The 21,669-nt window shown below is 47.6% G+C and overlaps 1 protein-coding gene across 2 annotated transcripts in view; it reads left to right on the forward strand.

The window, feature by feature from the left end:
• Positions 1-21,669, forward strand: part of trip10a (thyroid hormone receptor interactor 10a) — a 100,232-nt gene that overhangs the window by 34,958 nt on the left and 43,605 nt on the right. For both annotated transcript variants that reach the window (XM_067973022.1, XM_067973023.1), the window contains exon 2: positions 18,214-18,329. In XM_067973022.1, the coding sequence (XP_067829123.1) occupies positions 18,214-18,329 (116 nt within the window). The remainder of the gene's footprint in view (positions 1-18,213; positions 18,330-21,669) is intronic.

Raw genomic sequence — 21,669 nt, forward strand, 5'->3', positions numbered from 1 at the left:
AAGTGGAAACATCTTCTCTACGTCTACCCTTTCATTATCTTAAAGACCTCTATCAGGTCACCCCTCAGCCTTCTCTTCTAGAGAAAAGAGCCCCAGCCTGTTTAGTCTTTCCTGATAAGTGTATCCTCTCGGTTCTGGATTTGGCACTTAAATCTTTCGTCTTCAATCAGTTTCCTGTGGCCATGTTTTACCTTCTGACTCTCGTCCCTTGATCACTTCCTGCCAAAGGTCTCTCTCCTGTCTCTTGCTCATAGGCCGCTCTCAGGAATACTGCGGCAGACCAGTACCGTTGCCCTTCATTAGGGCAGTTGCTGCATTGATTCAGACCGTGTTGCATGGCTGACCTGTGGCTCTTTGAGGTTTGTGGTGTAGGAGCCCAGTCTGTCATCTGATATCCTCTGTAGTTATTTATTACAAGTTTCCCTTCTTAAACAATCTGTGCCGACGCGTGTCTGCAGTTTGGGGGAAGTATCAGGTCAGCTGGGGGCTGAATACTGTTTTGTGTACGTCATCGCAACAGTCTGTGCTCAGCATTTCCGGGATGTGCAGAGTTTTACTGCACCAGCCCTCGGCTCACGGCGGTAGGCCCCGAGCCTTGGCGACAGCGCATTGGGTCGAATCTTCCTGGGAAAAATAACGGCGAGTTCACGACGCAGGCCGTTATTAATGCGCAAATTGGCCAGCAAGTTCAAGGGATTAAGAGAGACGCCGTGAGTTGCCAGTCTCCAGAACTTGCTGGTTGATCTCAGCTGCGCACTCCCTCAGCCTCCCCTTTTTTTTTAAAAAAAGAACTTACTGGATTTGCACATCAATTGCTCATTAAACTTGCAACAGAAAGTTAGGGCTCCATAATTAATATTGTAAGTACCCTTTTAACGATGTGATAATTGTTAATGCAATGCCAATCAATCTCTCCAGCCCAGAAAGGGAACAATTTAAGCTGTTGAGGGATAAATGTTGGCCAGGCCACCGGGGAGAACTCCCCTGATCTTTTCCTCGAATGGTGTCATGGGAGCGTTTACGTCCACCTGAGAGGGCAGACGGGGCCTCGGTTTAACGTCTCATCCGAATTTTATTCCCATTAGCTTCCCTGCAGCGATCACCTAACCCAGCCCAGTTTAGATTACAGGCACTCCCCTCACGGCTCAGCGGGTTTATCCAGTAGGGAGCTGGGCCTGTCGGAGAAGGCAGGTCGCTGATGAATTAATAGATCTCGGTTTGGGGGGTGGGGGTGGGGGGGGAGATATATAGCTGACCTCGATGCCCTGGGTGGGGGCACCCCCTGATGGTAGTGCAGTGTGCGTGAGGTCAACCAAGCACAGGGTCGATCTTGGCTGTGATTCCTCCTGTGGTTGAATAGCCTGCGGACACTTGCTGTACAATGGGGGGAGGGGTGCACGGTGGAGACCTACAGCAAGTAGGCAACACCCTCTGGAGTGGAGGAGGGAAGTTGACCAAGTAAACACTTGTGATGAGTATTGCTGCTGTTCCAGGGCTGTAGGGATCATTGTGTGTGTTTATTGGAGTCTGTCGCTGCTCTGTGCTCCGTCCATTCTTGTGCAACATCACGGCCCTATAATTAGATTCCTAATTGTTTGCTGTGAATTGGAACATTTAAGCTGAATCTTAAGAGGGTGCTGACACGGTGCCCCCTCTAATCCTCTTTCCCAAGGTTCTTAATTCTAATCGAGGCTCATAGGAACATAGGAACAGGAGTAGGCCATTCAGCCCCTCGTGCCTGCTGCGCCATTTGATAAGATCATGGCTGATCTGTGATCTAACTCCATATACCTGCCTTTGGCCCATATCCCTCAATACCTTTGGTTGCCAAAAAGCTATCTATCTCCGATTTAAATTGTAAGGAATCTTACAACACCAGGTTATAGTCCAACTGTTTTATTTGAAAATCACAATCTTTCGGAGGCTTTCTCCTTCGTCAGGCGAGTGAGTGTGACGAAGGAGAAAGCCTCCGAAAGCTTGTGATTTTCAAATAAAACTGTTGGACTATAACCTGGTGTTGTAAGATTCCTTACATTTGTCCACCCCAGTCCATCACCGGCATCTCCACATCAGATTTAAATTGAGCTAGCATCAATTGCCGTTTGCGGAGGAGAGTTCCAAACTTCTCCCACCCTTTGTGTGTAGAAATGTTTTCTAATCTCGCTCCTGAAAGGTCTGGCTCTAATTTTTAGACTGTGCCCCCACTCCTAAAATCCCCAACCAGCTCCCAGCTATCCGTGCATTTCTGGGGATGGTCCTGATTTACTCGTGTTCCTGCCTTGCTGGACCCAGTGTTGTTCTGACTCCGTGCGTTCCCATTGCAGCCGGCTTCGATTAAATTGTAGCAAGGAGGCTTGAAGCGTTCCCTCCAGCGGGTGATGTGGATCGCTCCCCGCTGGGAGACGGATCGCTCCCGTTTAATGCCCCCCCCCCCCCTCTACTGGAAAGGAGGAGGGGCTGAACTTAAAAGCCAAAAGGTACATGGAATCTAGTCCGGGAGAGCCCCCGCTGCTTGCCCCGACCTAACAAGCCGCCCGTGTTGTTGTGCGAAGGTTCAGTCAAGTATGTCCACTTGAACTGTGAACAAGACGCAGTCGTACAATCGTAGGCTCTGACCTTCCAATGCTGCCTTGTATCTGGAGCGCCTCGAGTAATGCCCCTGTGTCGATAAGTATGAATGAATGGTCCTTACTATCTTTCACATGCTTAGCAGGGGGCTAATCAGATGGCAGAGCCACAAGGAAGAAAGTTCCCAGCGATCCAGCACTCCTCCTGTGAGCATCGCCATGGGAGAGCTGCTGGTAGTGATACTGGTCAGGACACAGGACGGACGAATAGACAAGGATATGGGGAAAGGGCAGGGAAATGGGATCAGAGGAGACTGTTCCAGTTGAAGAGCTAGCACCAGCACAGATGCAGTGGGCTGAATGGCCTCCTGCTGTACTGTGATTTCTACTATCCTGGCAGCTCGTAATGTTCTAATTTTGTTTGAACCAATATGTGGCCACTTGCCACAAAATAATCATCAATTTCTGACCAGGAGGGCACCATTGTGTATGTGAAATATCTTTGATGTGGAGATGCCGGTGATGGACTGGGGTTGACAAATGTAAGGAATCTAACAACACCAGGTTATAGTCCAACAGTTTTATTTGAAAATCACCAAGCTTTCGGAGGCTTTCTCCTTCGCCAGGTGAAGTGTAGGAGAAAGGAGAAAGCCTCCAAAAGCTTGTGATTTTCATATAAAACTGTTGGACTATAACCTGGTGTTGTAAGATTCCTTACACATGTGAAATATCTTGTAATCTTGTTATCACCAAGTTTATCAAATTCATTGGTGCTTGTAGAAAGAAGATCACACTTAAACCAACTTGCTGGAAGGTGCCAAATGCACTTTGTGCGTGAGATGCCCTGAAATTTGTCACCTCTGATTGTTTCCCCCTCCCCCGCTGCCAGTGACCGACTTTTAACTACTGGTATTTCACCCCGGCTCAGTTCAAAAATACTCCCTCCAGATACAAGGCAGCATTGGAAGGTCAGAGCCTACGATTGTACAGCTGGGGCTTGTCACAGTTCAAGTGGACATACTCACCCACCATAATACTTTACTGAACCTTTGCACAACAACACTGGTGGCTTCTTAGGTCGGAGCCAGCAGCTGGGGCTCTCCCGGACCAGATTCCATGTCCCTCCGACCCCTGCCATAGCTCTTGTCTACATTACTGCCTAAGTACTAAAGCCACATTGAGGTTGAGAACACTTTGGCGCCATTTCAGATTAAACACGCAAACTAATACCACTTTTCCAAACTATTTCCTGTTAACATTGCCCAGCGTTTCGAATGGATTTTTTTTTTCTTTTCTGCAGCCAATTGGGCTGATGTGGCCTGCTACTGCGATTGTTATGTTTGGAGCCAGGCCCTGCATTCTGGGGCGGTTTGAAGTGCCGTTTGGTTGTGCTACAGGAGTAAGGCTTTTTCTTAATTTCCTACAAGTTTCGCTTGCTCCTGAAGTGTTTATTCTGTCCTGCTTCTACACTGAGTCCGTATCGCCGAGCAGCCAGGAGCTTGTCGAGTTTAGGCCTCTGGCCTGGCATACCGAACAGGAATGTTCAGTTGCGCCAGGCTCTTAAAACAACAAATTTGGCAGAAGTTCTGTTCTTCCTTTGACTGCTTATCGTTTGTGTAAATTGGGTGTTGTTAAGTTTTTTTAGCTTGCATGTTGACGTGGGCAGCATGTGCTGTGCAGTTGTCCCATGTTAGATGTTCCCTTTCTTCCCCACTTTTCTGAAGGTGTTTAGATCCACAAGCAATGACTGTCCTCCAATACCTCACCCAAATGGCCATTCTTGTGTAAGCAATAACAATTTGCATTTATATAGCGCCTTTAACGTAGTAAAACATCCCAAGGTGCTTCTCAGGAGCGATTATCAAACAAAATTTGACACTGAGCCACATAAGGAGATATTAGGACAATTGACCAAAAGCTTGATCAAATGGGGGTAGGTTTTAAGGAGTGTCTTAATGGAAGAGAGGGGTTTAGGGAGGGAATTCCAGAGCTTAGGACCTAGGCAGCTGAAGGCAAGAATATTGGGGATGCACGAGGGGCCAGAATTAGAGGAGCTCAGAGTTCTATGAGGGTTGTAGGGCTGGCGGAGGTTAGAGAGATAGGGAGAGGCGAGGCCATGGAAGGTTTTGAACACCAGAATGAGAATTTTAAATTTGCGGTGTTGCTGGACCAGGAGCCAATGTCGGTTAGTGAGCACAGGGGTGATGGATGAACCTCGACCCCCCCCCCCCATTGACGGCCTATTCGACCATTGGTAGCATCACAGTCAAGCCCTATCCAGTTCTCATCCAACATCCACGCATAGTCACGACCAAATGGAAAGTGCTTATGAGCTGGATTTTTAGGTAATGTTTTCCCTTGCTAAATATTGCCAGGAAAGTGAGGGAAAGGAGCATCCCTCCTATTGTCCAGGCTAAGATCGGCTACCTCTGAATAGACCAGGGATGAAACATAAGACCTTCCCAGTGTGTGGGCTTTGTAATGTTGTCAGTCAGTCAGTGCAATTTCCCACTGAACTGGGAGTGGAGCTTCTGAAGGGGAATGTTTTTAATCTAATTAAATGTTGACGTTGGATGGGTAGAGAGTTATTTGGAGTTTCCAATCGATTGGGATTTTTCTGTAAAGTTCTGTGTATCCGCACCTCAAAATACTGAGGGAAGACCAAAGGAAATCACCCCAGAGGTAGAACAAACTGAACATAATATTTCTGGAGACTAGAAAATCCCCAGTAGCCGCTCAGTACGAGTAAAGGAAATCAATGTTGGGAAAAAATAGGATGTGAGAGATGGAACACTGCCTTCTGTCTCATTCTCCTTGCCCTGTCGTTCACCACCTCCCCCTCCCCTCCCAACTCTCCATCATTGGACAATCCAAGGTGTAGTAGGATAAGTGTCTGTTCCCACCCCTACTCTGATTTTGGCTCGTATCGATAAAGCCAGATGGTTAGAAGGCCCTCTGTTTGCTCCCTGGTCAGTGGAGTTTGGCTGATCTCTGCCTCTGTGCTCACGGGAGGAGGAGAAAGATCAGCCAGGGTCCCAGTGACCCATCCTGCTGGAAAGTACGTGTTTGAATGGTGGGTGAGGGCTGAATCAGGCTTGGCTGCGACGCAATTGCTTGTTAAAACAGCCGGTCAGCGCTCACTACCTGGGCTCACGCACGAAGAATGGCTATTTGGGTGAGCTAATGGAACCATTGGGCCCCAGGGGGAGAGAGCGGGAGGAAGACTTAAAGGAGGGAGTCTCACCATCTGTACACTCCAGTTAATCTAATCAGATGTTTAGTTTAAAATAGAAGTGATTGATATTCTTAAGAGAACTGGGGTTGGAGTGGGACCGGGTGTAGACGAAAGGAATGGAGTTACTGAGCCCAGCACTGTGAATCAGATGGTGGTTCCAAACGAGCGTTTGAAACAGCCAGATTAATGACTGTATCTCCACTGTCTGTTCTGCTCTATCAGGCTCAGTAATTTTTCCAACCCATTGACCCCTGATGAGATCATTGACTCTCACAGCAAAACCAGCTTCGAAAACGCTTTTGCTGTTTGAACAACTTGATTTGTCTTTGACGCTGAGATGGCTACCTGATTCGCAGACATAAGTTTCAAAGTATTAAAGGGGCATTGTCTTCATCGGGGGGGGAATGGCAGAAGAGGACGAGACGTCATTTTGCAGTGATGCGTGACGCACATGATGGTGATGGGGGTCTATCATCGTCTTGCATCTTTTGATAACAGAACTGGTTTGCTCACATTTTTCCCATCCCGTAAAGCCAGACATCTTTACACTATATGTTAAGTTGGTGGGACTCCTGATCTGACACCTGGACCACCAGTGGCTCCCCTCCCTCCAAGGGCCTTGGCAGACTTGTGTCTAGTGACTCCACTCACCGCCCACCCATCTGGGATTCAATTTTTTTTCCCCCCCTCTTGCTGTCCGATAAGGCAAAGGGAAAAAAAAATGACTGGGCATCAGCCGTGGCTCAGTGGTAGCACCCTCACCCCAGTCAGAAGGGTTCGAGCCCCACTCCGGAGACTTGAGCACAATATCTAGGCTGACACTCCCAGTGCAGTACTGAGGGAGTGCTGCACTGCCGGAGGCGCCGTCTTTCAGATGAGATGTCTGCCCCCTCAGGTGGATGTAAAAAAAAAAATTGAAAAGAAGGGGAGTTCTCCCTGGTGTCCTGGCCAATGTTTATCCCTCAATCAACATCACTTAAAAACAGATTATTCTGCCATTTATCTCAATGCTGTTTGTGGGATCTTGCTGTGCGCAAATTGGCTGCTGCGTTTCCAGACATTACAACCATGACATTGGCTCTGAAGCACTTTGGGACATCCTGAGGTTGTGAAAGGCGCTATATAAATGCAAGTTTGTTTTCTTTTTTTAAATTTTATTTTGCCTTTATCCACTCAGCCATTGGTGGGCTGAGTGTTAAACACTTATTTTTTTAAAAATGATAATTAGCTGCATGCTTAACGGCTCGGTATTTTATCCAGTGAGCAGATAAGTCATAAGGACTAAGCTTTGATCCCCAGTCCACGCTGAGCTCAGTGACCTCTCCCAGGATGGTCGTACAGACTAAACAATTGGACCTTAGTGTCCCTGGTTTAGGAAGAGTTTTTGCTCATTGCTGTTATCCAGTGTCTCCCTTACGCAAAGTGGTCAAGTGGGCTTTGGGTGAGGACGAGATCAGGCTTGGCTGTAACGCCCCCTGCAGTGGAATAGTCTGACACAACCCACTTTTGTGAATCATGGCTACTTGGGTGAGGTACCAAGGAACTGAATCCCAACAAGGAGTCAGTGCCTTCAGGATGGGAGGAAAGAGTCACTGTGTGTTGTGGTAGTAAAAAGTGCAGGATCAATGCCCGTCAGGGTGGTGGAGAGAGGATGCTGCAATTGGGCCTTGGTGCCTCCAGGCTGGGGAGGGGAGGAGAAACAGAGTTTCTCAGTCCTGGTCGCTGGCCGTTAATCGCTGGTCATTAACCCCTGATGAATATGCTGGTCGGGTGATGGCCAATCAGCCCGCATTGGAATGAAGAATGGACAGTCATAGGAGCAGAATTGCGAAGAACTGATTTGTGACACGAGATCCTCAGTCGGGAAGATTAACTCCATGTAGCAAAGGACGCGCGTTCCTGCACCTTCTGTGTTTGAGAGGACTGGTGTCCACCACAATCTCCGGTCTCTACCAACGTCCTTCCCAAACTGCCCGCAACGAGGCCTCCACGAGCAGCTTGTGGCTCTTTGAGGGGGGGAATAAAGGGCAATGTTCAGTTTCCATTTTGCGCTTCCAACAATATCGCGTGACGGAGGTTGATAAACTGGAGTGCGGAATGATCCTCGTTCCCCCACCGTCTCCCCGTGCCCCCCCCCACCCCACGATGCTGCTTATAAATTGCATCCGAACCAATCTGGAAAAGTGCAGCTCGACAGTCTGAGTTGTTGTGACTCGCTCTGTGAGTTTGGAAGCACCTGTAACTAAGAGGTTAGGAATGAGTGTCTGCGTCCAGGATTAATCGCCCGTCTGGTGTTGTATCATCAGACGGTTTGTTGTGCTGCAGCTCCAGGTCACTGTTGCTACGCCCTCTGACTTGTGTTGGAAAGGTGTAGTGCTGCCTGACGTCTATCAAGTGCTGTTGGTTTTGTTTTCCTTTCACTGTCCTCCGGTGAGCCTCATGTTCCCCGTTACAGAAACAATTGCTCGAGGCCGTTGTAGTGGCTCGGAAAGGAAATGCACCTCTCGCTTATGGTGCCGAGCCCTTTGTTATCAGGAAGATCCCAGGTTTGTTCCCTGGTCTGTGCTGCATCAGCTGACCATTCAGTAGGGGGGGATGAATTGGCCTCAGTATACCTAGGCTGGGAAGAGTGGTACAATCCACCATTCCTTGACCGCAGTGTGTGGCTCCCACTGGAAAATGTCTCGAGGGCAGCATTGGGCGTAGCTGTGATGCACTCTTTTTCGGCCAAATAGCCTGACTGGTCAGCAAGGGGCCCCTACTCCTTGCAGTTTGCTTGCTGCTGGGAGATTGAGAGTGTGACCTGGTGGTGACGATGCCTGTGCAATTTCCCCCCCTTTCCTTTCTGTGGAGAAACTCTTGTAATCCGTGTACCTGCCTTCGTTCCCCTCTTCCCCCAGGGACAGACGTTGTATTGAGACTCATTCAGTTGGGAGTCAATGTGCATCCTGTGCGAATCAGCTGCACCGCTGCTTATACAGAGCATGGTTACAGCTTGAACTCCCTGCCCTTGACGCTTCAGTGACAATCGTGCTGTGACTTAACATTTACCATGAACTGGCTGCCTTGCACACACACTGTGTGACTTTGTAATAAAATGGTCAAAAGCACATGTGTATTTTACCAGGAAATGGTTCGAGGCAACTATTGCTAACAAGCCAGTGTGAACAAGTTCAAATGCAAACTCCTAGTTGGTGGAGAATGGCAAATGCTGAGTAGTACAGGTGTAGTAAATGATCCAGTGGTTAGTGTGGCGCATTCTGTAGTGTGTTTGTACTTTTATCATTAGCTAGTAAAAAGAGACTTGCATTTATATAGGCCCTTCACAACCTCAGGACATCCCAAAGCGCTTTACAGCCAATGAAGTACTTTTTGAAGTGTAGTCACTGTTGTAATGTAGGAAATGCGGCAGCCAATTTGCACACAGCAAGATCCCACAAACAGCAATGTGATAAATGACCAGATAATCTGTGTGTGATAATGGTTGAGGCATAAATATTGGCCAAGGCAACGGGGAGAACTTCCCTGCTCTTCTTGGAAATAGTGCAGTGGGATCTTTTACGTCCACCTAAGAGGGCATACGGAGCCTCGGTTTAACGTCTCATCCGAAAGACGGCCCCTCCGACAGTGCAGCACTCCCACAATGCTGCACTGGAGTGTCGGCCTAGATTTTGTGCTCAAGTCTCTGGAGTGGGACTTGAACCCACAACCTTCTGACTCAGAGGTGAGAGTGCTACCCACTGAGCCACTGTCGGCACCAACTTAAGTGACGGTTATATGGGTATAATTAGGGTACGTTTCTGAACTGGCACCAAACATGAAGTGCCATTCCCTCCGTGTTTCGGTCAACATGTTAATTCCTTGCTGGATGCTTCCATTAACTGCATGGCCAGTGTACACTTCACAACGGTTAATCCCGTTGCCTCTGCTGGTTAAGCTAGCGAGGAGCTGAGCCATGCAGACCCAGGAAGGTCCTGGGTATAATCTCTGCGGAGTTAGCTGATCTCAGCCAGGGTGGCAGTAGAGGCGCTGCTGTTCGTCTCGGTGAGAGAAGGGAAATTGTTAACCAGAGCTCTTCCTCTGCCCACTATCTGCTAATCCTTGCTGGAAAGTGCGTTGGATAAGGGCAGAATCAGGCTTAGCTAGTCCTTTGCACGGTTGAATTGCCTGCCAACAATCATTGACCAGAACGACACATGAACAATGACCATCTCAATGATTGGTGCCCGTTGAACTGTAGCCCAGCAAGAGAGAATAACAACAACAACTACTTGCATTGATGTAGCGCCTAGTAAAAGGTCCCAAGGTGCTTCATAGGAGTGTTATCAAACACAATTTCACACCAAGCCCCAGAAGGAGATATTGGGACAGGTGGGGTCAAGAAGGTAGGTTTTAAGGAGCGTCTTAAAGGAGGGGAGAGAGAGGCGGAGGTTTAGGGAGGGAATTCCAGAACTTGGGGCCTTGGCAGCTGAAGGCACGGCCGCCAATGGTGGATGCGCAAGAGGCCAGAATTGGAGGAGCGCAGAGATCTCGGAGGGTTGCAGGGCTGGAGGAGGTTAGAGAGATAGGGAGGGGGCGAGACCGTGGAAGGATTTGAAAACGAGGATGAGAATTTTAAAATCAAGGCAAACCAATGGCGAGCACAGGGGGTGATGTGTGAGCGGGACTCGGTGCGAGTCAGGATACGGGCAGCAGCAGAGTTTTGGATGAGCTCAAGTTTACGGAGGGTGTAAGAGGGGAGGAAATAGACAGAAAAGGGATAAGGAGAGAGAGAGAGAGAGAGAGTGATGGCTTGCCATGGCCTGTGAATCATTGTCATCTTGTTGAATTTTCAGCACAGTGTTGCAGAGGGTAGAGGCTGCAACTTGTCAATTTTGGTAAATCCTTGCCAGACACATACTGATCATGGGATTCTCTTTGCCAGACTGACTGTCTAACTCTGCTGTGGGCTTTATTCTCTCTTTGAGACTATGACGCAGAGTTAATCAATAATGGACACGAATGGGCTTCCTGTCAAAGGTGTGGTACCTGAGTGTCCCAAAGTGGAAAAGTTCACAGTCTTACTGTAATTTAGAGTCTGATTGCAGGGAGCAGGAATAGTAAGCTGTGTTTTTTTTTTCTTACTGTGAGTCAGAAGTTTGAGTGGGATGGTTCTGGCAAATTCAAACTCATCAAAAACACACTGGCTCCAGTACAAGTAATCAAAAGCCTGCCCTGCTTCGTACTTGGGACACATTTAAAGTGGGCTGTAGGCAGACCCATTAATGGAAGGGCCAGTGATGCAGTCATGTTTATTGGTATTGGTCTGCTGTAGGAGGAAAGCCACGTTTTAAGCTCATGTGTTAAACTGAACTCATCCCCCTCGAATTATTACCTCCCTCAGTGACTGACCTTTTAACCACCAGAAACTCATCGCTGGTGTTACTCCACTCAAAATGCACGCTCTGGATACAAACCCATGTTTGGCAATCTGTTGTTTGTGTTTCTCGTAGTTCAAGTTGACCTTGAAAGGAAATTGGCACGCCCGCCATTGTGTTTTGGTGAAATCCCAGTGACGGCACGGCCATGTGGCAATTACTGTGCCGGTTTTCGCTTTGAACGAATGAGGAGGGGTTGATTTGAGAAGGGTTTCTGTTGACCCCTGCAAAAAGCAACACCTTCCACCATTCCTGACCGAGTCTCGGTGTAAGGAAAGGCTTGCTTCTCATCAACCAGTGTGACGGGCAGGATGAGTCGGTGTGACAATTTAAATCCCTTTGATCGGTTGTGAGTGCCCCTTGTGGTGTTGCGATCGGGTGTGAGTCTCTTTGCATCTCTTCCCTTTTCTCATTGAGAAGTCCGAGTATCCCTGGATTTTGGAACCTCCTGAAAATGTTTCCAAGGCCTTTTTTTAAAGACCTTGTCAAATGATGGATACTCAACTGGTGGAGAATAACATTTCCCCTGTGAGGTGTTTCAGTCCCTAAATGGACATTCGGATAATAGTTGCAAGTTGGAAATGCACAAGGGTCGTGGGTCAGTCAGATTAGACCTTCAAGGACACCTGTTCGCACACCCCTGATCTGCTAGCAGCTGAGACTGGAGCTTAAAATAGGATGAGGTCAAGGCCCTGTCAACCATGCCTCCGAGGACATGTACTGCATTGCCAACTCTAGCCTTCCCTTGTATTGAGGGGTGTGTTGTGCAAATTACATACTTTGTCCAACAACATCTTGAATTGATTGATTATGAAACCTTCAACATTGGAAAATGGTCCAAGGTACTTTGCAGATAGAACAGCTACTGAGCCTAAATGTCCACTCCCTCCTCCTCCAGCGCACAGTTTGCAGTGTGTACTGTCTACAGGATGCACTGCAGCAACTCACCGAGGTTTCTTCAGCAACAGCTTCCCAACCTGCAGCCTCGACCTCCACCACCTAGAAGGACAGGGGCAGTAGGTGCATGGGAACATCATCACCTCCGAGTCCCACACCATCCTGACTTGGAAATATATCTCCGTTCCTTCATCGTCGCTGGGTCAAAATTCAGGAACTCCCTCCCTAACAACACTGTGGGAGCACCTTCACCACACGGACTGCAGCGGTTCAAGAAGGCGGCTCACCACCACCTACTCGAGGGGCAACAAAAGATGGGCAATAAATGCCGGCCTCGCCAGCGACACCCACATCCCAAGAATGAATTTTTAAGAACTGTGGGCGAGACGAGTGCAGGGGGATCACTGAACTCTTGGTCAAAAAGATGGGTTTTCTGAAGGCTTTTACAAGTGTAGAGAAGCAGAGAGATTATGGGATGGAGTCACAGCGAGCAGCAGAGGCTCTGTCACTGACAGTGGGGCAAAGGAAAGGAAATATCACAAAGAAGTCAGAGTCGGAGGATAGAGAGAGAGGTTCAGGAGAGGACGTAAGGCTGCAGGTGGTTACCAAAGTAGAATGGAGCACAGCAATGGAGGGATTTGAAGATGAGAACGAGGGCTAGGGGGTCAATGTGGGTCAGTGGGAATGGGGTTATGGGTGAGCAAGATATAATATGGAACAAGAGTCTAGTAGCTGAGTTTTGAATGAATTGGGGTTTCTTGCAGAAGGAAAGCAGGACATTGGAAAACTGAGCATGGAGGTCAGAAAAGTGCGGATAAGAGTTTTGGCAGTGAGGGTGCAGCAAGTGCGGAGGTGGTTGGACCTTTTATGGTACTGAATGGGACGGCCTGTGGATTGACCGGTTTCCATTAACCCCTTCATTGAGCAGGAGAAGGACTTGCAAATGGCGTGTGTTTGAGGCAGAACATTGTCCTTTCAGTTCCTGAACGGTTGCCTCTGACCTTCCTACTTGTGACTTGCTTTAGGACAGGCAAAATACCGAACACCCCAGCAGCATGTTCTATGGTTGGAGCTGAGAATCACGCCCGGTCCGTGTTCCAGAGCTATTGCAGCAGGAACAATGGTGAAACATCTGGACCTGTGGCGACGGGGACCTCTGGAGATGCGTGCAACTGATCCGTATTTAATTTTTCTGGCCAAATGTTTGTACGAGCCATCGCTCCCCCCAATCGAGCACATGCAGTGGGTTTTCCCAGCAATGTTGCATCTTGTCCTTCCCGGTGGTGGAGGTCGTAGGTGGCTGGAGATACTGTTCAAGTAACTTTGGTGAGTCGCTGCAGTGCGTCCTGTAGATCGTACAGGGTACTGAGTCCAGTGGCAGGGTCGCCGACCAAACAGTTTAAATTAGCACCCTTCAAAATTGCTAATACGGAAAGATGGCCAGCAAATAACATGTGGAGGATAAGAGGGCAGGCCAGTTATGGTTCCTGAAAACACAAAAGCAATTGAATAAATAAATTTGGACTTCATAATAGTGAATCTGATCCACAAGCAATTGTGGCAATGGGCTTTGAATTGGCAGTGAACGACCCTCACAACAACATTAGTCTTTGCTTTCACCCATTTTTATTTTTGGTTCAGCTCTGTGGTAGGAACAGGGTCAAAGAGACACTAGAAAGGCTCAGGCTTTTGAAAGAAACAGCAGCTCTTTTGTGCCGGTATAATCTTTTTATTTTCTCTCTTGCTCTCTCTTTCATGCTGTGCCTGTCTGTTTCTCTCCTTTATTGCTCTCTCTTTCATTCTCTGTGTCTCTTGCTGTCTGTCTCTCTTTCTCTTACTCTCTCCGTGTGTGTGTCTCTTGCTCGCTCTCTCTCTCTCTCTCTCTCTCGTGCTGTGTGTGTGTGTGTCTCTCTCTCGTGCTGTGTGTGTGTGTGTGTGTGTCTCTCTCTCTCGTGCTGTGTGCGTGTGTCTCTCGTGCTGTGTGTGTGTGTCTCTCTCTCTCTCGTGCTGTGTGTGTGTCTCTCTCTCTCTCTCGTGCTGTGTGTGTGTCTCTCTCTCTCTCTCTCGTGCTGTGTGTGTGTCTCTCTCTCTCTCTCTCGTGCTGTGTGTGTGTCTCTCTCTCTCTCTCTCGTGCTGTGTGTGTGTCTCTCTCTCTCTCTCTCGTGCTGTGTGTGTGTCTCTCTCTCTCGTGCTGTGTGTGTCTCTCTCTCTCTCTCGTGCTGTGTGTGTGTGTCTCTCTCTCTCGTGCTGTGTGTGTGTGTCTCTCTCTCTCTCTCTCTCTCTCTCTCTCGTGCTGTGTGTGTGTCTCTCTCTCTCTCTCTCTCTCTCGTGCTGTGTGTGTGTCTCTCTCTCTCTCGTGCTGTGTGTGTGTCTCTCTCTCTCTCTCTCGTGCTGTGTGTGTGTGTCTCTCTCTCTCTCTCTCTCTCTCGTGCTGTGTGTGTCTCTCTCTGTCTCTGTCTCTTGCTCTGTGTGTGTGTGTGTGTGTGTGTGTGTGTGTGTGTCTCTCTGTCTTTGTCTTTGGGCTTGGTGCCAAATATGTTGAGTGTATTCAAGATGGATTAATTTGGCTGCAAAGGTTTATTGGCCTGGGCTACGGGTCCAGGCATAAACAAAGCTGGCTTGTTGAAGCAGCCGAAATAAGCCTTTCTCAATTTATATACAATAACAAAAAGCTTTCAGGAAAAATCCTTGGCCTATTTTATATTTCATTTAAGGTTTATGCCTTTTTTAATGAACATGGAATTCTGCATCTGTGTAACAGTTCATGAATATTGTGTCCAAATTATGCCCTTTGAGCAATGAAGGCAAATTTGCACTCTCTTGTGTAAAATGAGTCCCGTGGTGATAGATTTTATTTGGAGGGTACCGTATGTCTGAGGTGGTGCAATCCATCGGAGCATCAACGTAAAGTGTCAGAGTGGTGGAACATGGCCTTTGCACCGACTATTCATTGTGCAATGGAGAGGCGGTGAGTGTAGGTTGGGTGGTTCCAGTGGGGAAAAAGAATTAGAAGGGATTTCCACGCCTCTGTCACCCACCTTCACGTGGCCAGTTCGGATTAGAGTGGGCCGAGGCCTGGGACCAAATTTCTCACCCACTTTCTCTCGGCTGCAGTGGTTTGTGGCACACTTGAGCAAAATCGCCCTCCGGCTAAAAAAAATAGAGACCGCTCCTCTGGTAGCTGGTGTGATAGTGAGCTGCGAGGACCAGAGTGGCCCTGGGTGCAGACTCAATCTGTGTAGAGTTAGCTTATCTCAGCCAGGGTGGTGACGAAGGCACTATTCTGAACCTCTGTGTGTCAGGAGGCACTTCTCCACACAAAGGGCAGTGGAAATTTGGAACACTTTCTTCCCCCCCCCCCCCCCCCCCCCCCAAAAAAAGCTGTTGAGGCTGGTGGTCAATTGAAAATTTCAAAACTGATAGATTTGTGGTTAGGTAAGGGATATGGGGCAAAGGCAGGTAAATGGAGTTCAGGTACAGATCAGTCATGATCTAATTGAATGGCCTGTTTCTGTGCAGTAGACTCAATGTAACAGGCTTGAGGGGCTGAATGGCCTACTCCTCTTCCTATGTTCTTGTAGACAGGTGGAAAAATCAGCCAGGGTTCAAACTCCTGATAATGGACATGTGTGGACAGTGGGTTGAGAATCAGAGCGGGCTCGAGTGCAGATCCCTCCATGACGCAATAGCATAGTTGGCTCTCTGTCCAAGCATGCACATGAGGAGTGCCATCTGGTTCAGGTACTGGATGATGGCCGGTGCCCATGGATCTATAGCTTGTCATGGTGGAAGAAAATGGGTAGGGGCAGGAGGAACTTGGGATTCCCGATGCGGTTTGTGTGCCTCTGCACAGAATGTCCTTGGAACATTTTAGACGATCGAGGGCTTTATTAAGTCCTCGTTTGTTGGGCTTTCTCCAAAGGTCCCAGCTTTTCTGAGTTGTCCTGCAGGATGAACTGTGCTCAAAGCAACCAGGACATTTATTCCTTTCAATGGTTTATAGACTCCTAAATAACCATTGGAAAAACATGTGCAGAAATCAAACGCTACTACCCAACACTGAGCTGGAGGAAGAGCGATCCAACAAAAAGCACAATGAGTTAAAACAATAAAGGGACTGGACGGAAAATCCTATTTTCTTTCCTGAAGTAAGTCTTGCTATTTTTTTTTGAAGAGCTTTGCCTACATAACAGTCACTGCACTTCGAAGTAATTTATCGTAAGTGGAGTGCTTTGAGGTGTTTCTGTGAGAGGTGATCAGACCCTATGTACAAATGTGAATTGTTACAGTTCTTAATGCGTTCTTTCTTTGTGTGAACAGCAAAATGCAGCTTGCTTATGCAACTTGGCCCCTATTATCCGAAAGTTACATTGCATGTAAGGGAAGGGTATGCCAGGGAATTACCAAATACCCTTTTGCTAAGGTACTTTGTTCCTGAGATTACACAGGCAGCCTGCTACTGTCACCTGTCCTCCCAGCAGGGCAGAAAACAAATTATAAAACTAGTAATCAAATTCACTTGCAAGATTTTGCATGATACAGAAGCAGAAGATATTCAGGAGCTAATTCATAAATATGTTCGATTTACACACTTTAAACTGTTTCCAAAAAGCAATGTAATGGTGTCCCAAATCTTGAGGATCCCTTTCAGGGTTTTTTTTTAAAAACAGTCTTTGGAGATTGAAAGCTGGGTTGGGTGCACATCAGTCCAGGGTCTCCTCTCTCTGCCCTAATGCGGAAAGCAGCCAGTTGAAACTAGGGAAAGCCAGCTCCATGTGTCTTGTCTACGCAGGCTTCTGACGCTCCTGATCAGTGGCGTTCCTCCAGCTACGCAGACAATTTATTATCAGTCTTCCTGTTTAGATTGAATTGTATGAACTGTAGCCGTCCAATTTTTATGGATCTTGCCATCTAAGCCCTAAGCTCTGGAATTCCCTCCCTAAACCTCTCCACCTCTCTCTCCTCCTTTTAAGACACTCCTTAAAACCTACCTCTTTGACCGAGGTTTTAGTCACCTGGCCAAATATCTCCTCCTGTGTAACTCTGTTAACTTTTGTCTGGTTCCGTGCCTTGGCTGGTCTTACTACTATTTTTTAAAAGGTGCTGCATAAATGCAGGCTTGTTATGCAATAGCCTCTGTGGAGACTGGCTTGATAATGTTAACTCCCATCACTCCCACCCCCTCCTCCCACGCGCGCATGATTGTGAACGCATGCACAGAGAGAAAAAAAATTCTTTTCGGAAAGCTGCTAACTTCCTGTTTGAATTCACATCTTAGAATTTCTTAGGGAAAAGAAACTTTCCAGTCCTGAAGCAAGATTGGTCTCTGCTTCGGTGGGGTTTGTGTCGTAATGGGTTCTGTTGTCTGGATGAGTGCAAGGCAACAGCAGCGTAATCCTGACTGCCCATTCTCCCTGACACGGAGATGTACAGCTCTCTCTCGCATGCCCCCGCTTTCCAGCAGAGTCTGTTAATCTCTCTCTGCCTCAGAAATCAGATCTGGCATTCAGGGCAGGTTTGTTCCCTTGGCCACGTAACAACCAAATCTGTACTTGCCCCAGCATTCTTGGCGGGTGTTTTATTCCGAGCTTTGTAATTCAAATGATTTGTTATGTCCCGGTTCAAAGCCGTGACGCAGAATATCAAATGACGGTTGCGTTATATAGAACGGCTGTGAAAATAGCACAGACTGTACTTTAACCCGAAAGGCTTCTTGTGTTATGGGGAAGAGACATTTAAAACAGAAAAGTATTCTATTGAATTGTCATGTATGTGATCAAAGGAAATGGGCATATTCTGACTCTCTCTCAATTGCCCCTTGGTTTGAAAGTGATGGTTGAGGAAGATGGGAACATTCATTTTTGGAGTGTTCTCCACTCTTCCAAAAGTGGAAATATTTTGAGAGAGAATTAAGATTTGGGGTCTGAGTGGAGAACACTCCAAAAATGAGCGTTCCCGTCTTCCTCAACCATCACTTTCAAACCAAGGGGCAATTGAGAGACACCGAGTCAGAAACCCCAAATCTTAATTCTCAAAATATTTCCACTTTTCTGCCCAACTTCGACTTCTGACCACCTGCTTTTCTTTCTTCATCAAGGACCAATATGACATCATAGAACGGCAGACCCAGTGGGGGATTGACCTGGTGGAGAAGTACGTGAAGTTTGTGAAGGATCGCACTGAGATAGAACAGACGTACGCCAAGCAGCTGAGGTAGGCTCGGGGCCTACCATCGGTATTTGTAGCCTGGTCAGAAGCAGGCTTCAGGCCCTTGTTTAGACTGCATAATGTCACTGGTGGGTGAAGTGCGGCAGGAAAAATGCGTCGCTGCTGGAGTAAAGAATCAAATTAAGTGCGGGGAGAGGGGGGAGGAATTAACTTTAATTGAGAACGTGGAAATTGAGTTGTTGGGGTCAAAATACAGGGTGAAGAAGACTGTTAAGTCATTTGTGTCACTGAAGCTAATGCTACACTAAGCGGGAAATGAGAGAATTGTTCTCGCAGGCTACCTTAAAAAGAAAAGCCAAGTTGATTTGATATAGATGGACCTTCCAACCCAATGAGGGCACAGCCGAGAGCCTAAAACATGAGGTGGAACCAAATTTGCTGGGGATTTGTGAATTGTTTGTGGCCACAGCAACTTAAGTCTTGTTGTAAACCTTTTCATTTTATTCTGTATAGTGCAAAATGAACGAGTGAACTGAGGGAGGAAATGAATGTACATTGGGTTGACCTTGAAATCAAGCTGAGGTGAAAAGTCTGTCGATAGCACACTCCTTCAACATGTGGTCTGTCAGTTTGTCTCGATTGGCAGCATTCTCCTCCCTGGGGTCAGGTGGTCCCAGCGACCATTAAAGCTCCCACGACAATATTTGAAGAAGAGCAGGGAATTCCCCATGTCACTTGGCCAATGTTTTTCCGTCAATCAAAAAAAAAAACATCTTAAAGAGAGAGAGGGAAGTTTAGAGGAGCATAGCGGTATGTGATAAAATAAAGAAAGACAAAAAAAAAATGGACTGAGAGACAGGTGCTACAAAACCCTCCAGCGATCTGGGAGCAGTATTAAAGAAAGAGCTTGCATTTATATGGCGCCTTTCACAACCTCAGGATATCCCAAAGCGCTGTGTAGCCAAGGAAGTATTTTTTTGAAGTGTAGTCACTGTTGTAATGGTAGCTACAGGCCCGATAGTAAGTGGTTCCTTTTGGATCCATTGTCAGTTGGCCTCGTTTCTGGTCCTGGGTAGTCGTTATTGCAGCATTTTTCAACTTTGGCCATCTTCTGATTGTCCTCGAAGAGTAAGGCATTAATCTGTGGCTCCATGTGCCATTCGAGCTACTGCTTGAAACCAACTAAGCAACTCTGGTAAATTTGAAACCCAAAATGGTGAACGCCCAGGAACCCGAGACCTTCCACATTGAATGTCTTTTACTAAGTAGGAAAACTTGAAGACGGGCCGTTGTTTTTTAAATATATTTGCACCTTCCTTCCCCCTCCCCCTCCCCCTGCCCTCCGCTGGATACCATATTCTTTAGATACAGATTGTTGAGAATAATAGAATTCATTTCACCAGTTCCCTTTCTTTTTTAAAAAAAAAGTCTTGGGCAGTAAAACAAAAGTATTTTTGAGGAAGGAGGGAAAGTCACTGCATTTGTCAAACGTCCATCATCCCAGGCAGGCCTCCGCTCCAGCTCGGAGAGACAGCGAGGTGTGTGTTTACTGTGTGCCTATACCAGGACTAAAAGAACTTTCATTGTAGGCCTTGGATTCCAAATTTTATATTATGACTTATATTTTCTGTCTCTCATGCCCTCTTGCTCTCTCTCTCTTGCACATGCTCTTGTGCTCTCTCTCTCTCTCTCTCTCTCTCTCATATCTCTCTCTCTCTCTCTCTCTCTCTCATATCTCTCTCTCTCTCTCTCTCTCTCATATCTCTAACTCTCTCTCTCTCTCTCTCTCATATCTCTAACTCTCTCTCTCTCTCTCATATCTCTAACTCTCTCTCTCTCTCTCATCTCTAACTCTCTCTCTCTCATATCTCTAACTCTCTCTCTCTCTCATATCTCTAACTCTCTCTCTCCCATATCTCTAACTCTCTCTCTCTCATATCTCTAACTCTCTCTCTCTCATATCTCTAACTCTCTCTCTCTCATATCTCTAACTCTCTCTCTCTCTCTCTCTCTCTCGTGTCACTCTCTCTCATATCTCTCTCTCATATCTCTCTCTCTCATCTCTCTCATCGCTCCTCTCTCTCTCTCTCTCTCTCTCTCTCATATCTCTAACTTTCCCTCTCTCTCTCGTCTCTAACTTTTTCTCTCGTGTGTCTCTCTCTCTCTCGTGTCTCTCTCTCTCTCGTGTCTCTCTCTCTCTCGTGTGTCTCTCTCTCTCTCGTGTGTCTCTCTCTCTCTCGTGTGTCTCTCTCTCTCGTGTCTCTCTCTCTCTCTCGTGTCTCTCTCTCTCTCTCGTGTCTCTCTCTCTCTCTCGTGTCTCTCTCTCTCTCGTGTCTCTCTCTCTCTCTCGTGTCTCTCTCTCTCTCTCGTGTCTCTCTCTCTCTCTCGTGTCTCTCTCTCTCTCTCGTGTCTCTCTCTCTCTCTCGTGTCTCTCTCTCTCGTGTCTCTCTCTCTCTCTCGTGTCTCTCTCTCTCTCTCGTGTCTCTCTCTCTCTCTCGTGTCTCTCCCTCTCTCTCGTGTCTCTCTCTCTCTCTCGTGTCTCTCTCTCTCTCGTGTCTCTCTCTCTCTCTCTCGTGTCTCTCTCTCTCTCTCTCGTGTCTCTCTCTCTCTCTCTCGTGTCTCTCTCTCTCTCTCTCGTGTCTCTCTCTCTCTCTCGTGTCTCTCTCTCTCTCTCTCGTGTCTCTCTCTCTCTCTCTCGTGTCTCTCTCTCTCTCTCTCGTGTCTCTCTCTCTCTCTCTCGTGTCTCTCTCTCTCTCTCTCGTGTCTCTCTCTCTCTCTCTCGTGTCTCTCTCTCTCTCTCTCGTGTCTCTCTCTCTCTCTCTCGTGTCTCTCTCTCTCTCTCTCGTGTCTCTCTCTCTCTCTCTCGTGTCTCTCTCTCTCTCTCTCGTGTCTCTCTCTCTCTCTCTCTCTCTCGTGTGTGTCTCTCGTGTGTCTCTCTCTCTCTCGTGTGTCTCTCTCTCTCTCGTGTGTCTCTCTCTCTCTCGTGTGTCTCTCTCTCTCTCGTGTGTCTCTCTCTCTCTCGTGTCTCTCTCTCTCTCTCTCGTGTCTCTCTCTCTCTCTCTCGTGTCTCTCTCTCTCTCGTGTCTCTCTCTCTCTCTCTCGTGTCTCTCTCTCTCTCGTGTCTCTCTCTCTCTCTCTCTCGTGTCTCTCTCTCTCTCGTGTCTCTCTCTCTCTCTCTCTCGTGTGTGTCTCTCGTGTGTGTCTCTCGTGTGTCTCTCTCTCTCTCGTGTGTCTCTCTCTCTCTCGTGTCTCTCTCTCTCTCTCTCGTGTCTCTCTCTCTCTCTCGTGTCTCTCTCTCTCTCGTGTCTCTCTCTCTCTCGTGTCTCTCTCTCTCTCGTGTCTCTCTCTCTCTCTCGTGTCTCTCTCTCTCTCTCTCGTGTCTCTA

Source organism: Heptranchias perlo, chromosome 37 (assembly GCF_035084215.1).
Source record: "Heptranchias perlo isolate sHepPer1 chromosome 37, sHepPer1.hap1, whole genome shotgun sequence".
NCBI lineage: Eukaryota > Metazoa > Chordata > Chondrichthyes > Hexanchiformes > Hexanchidae > Heptranchias > Heptranchias perlo.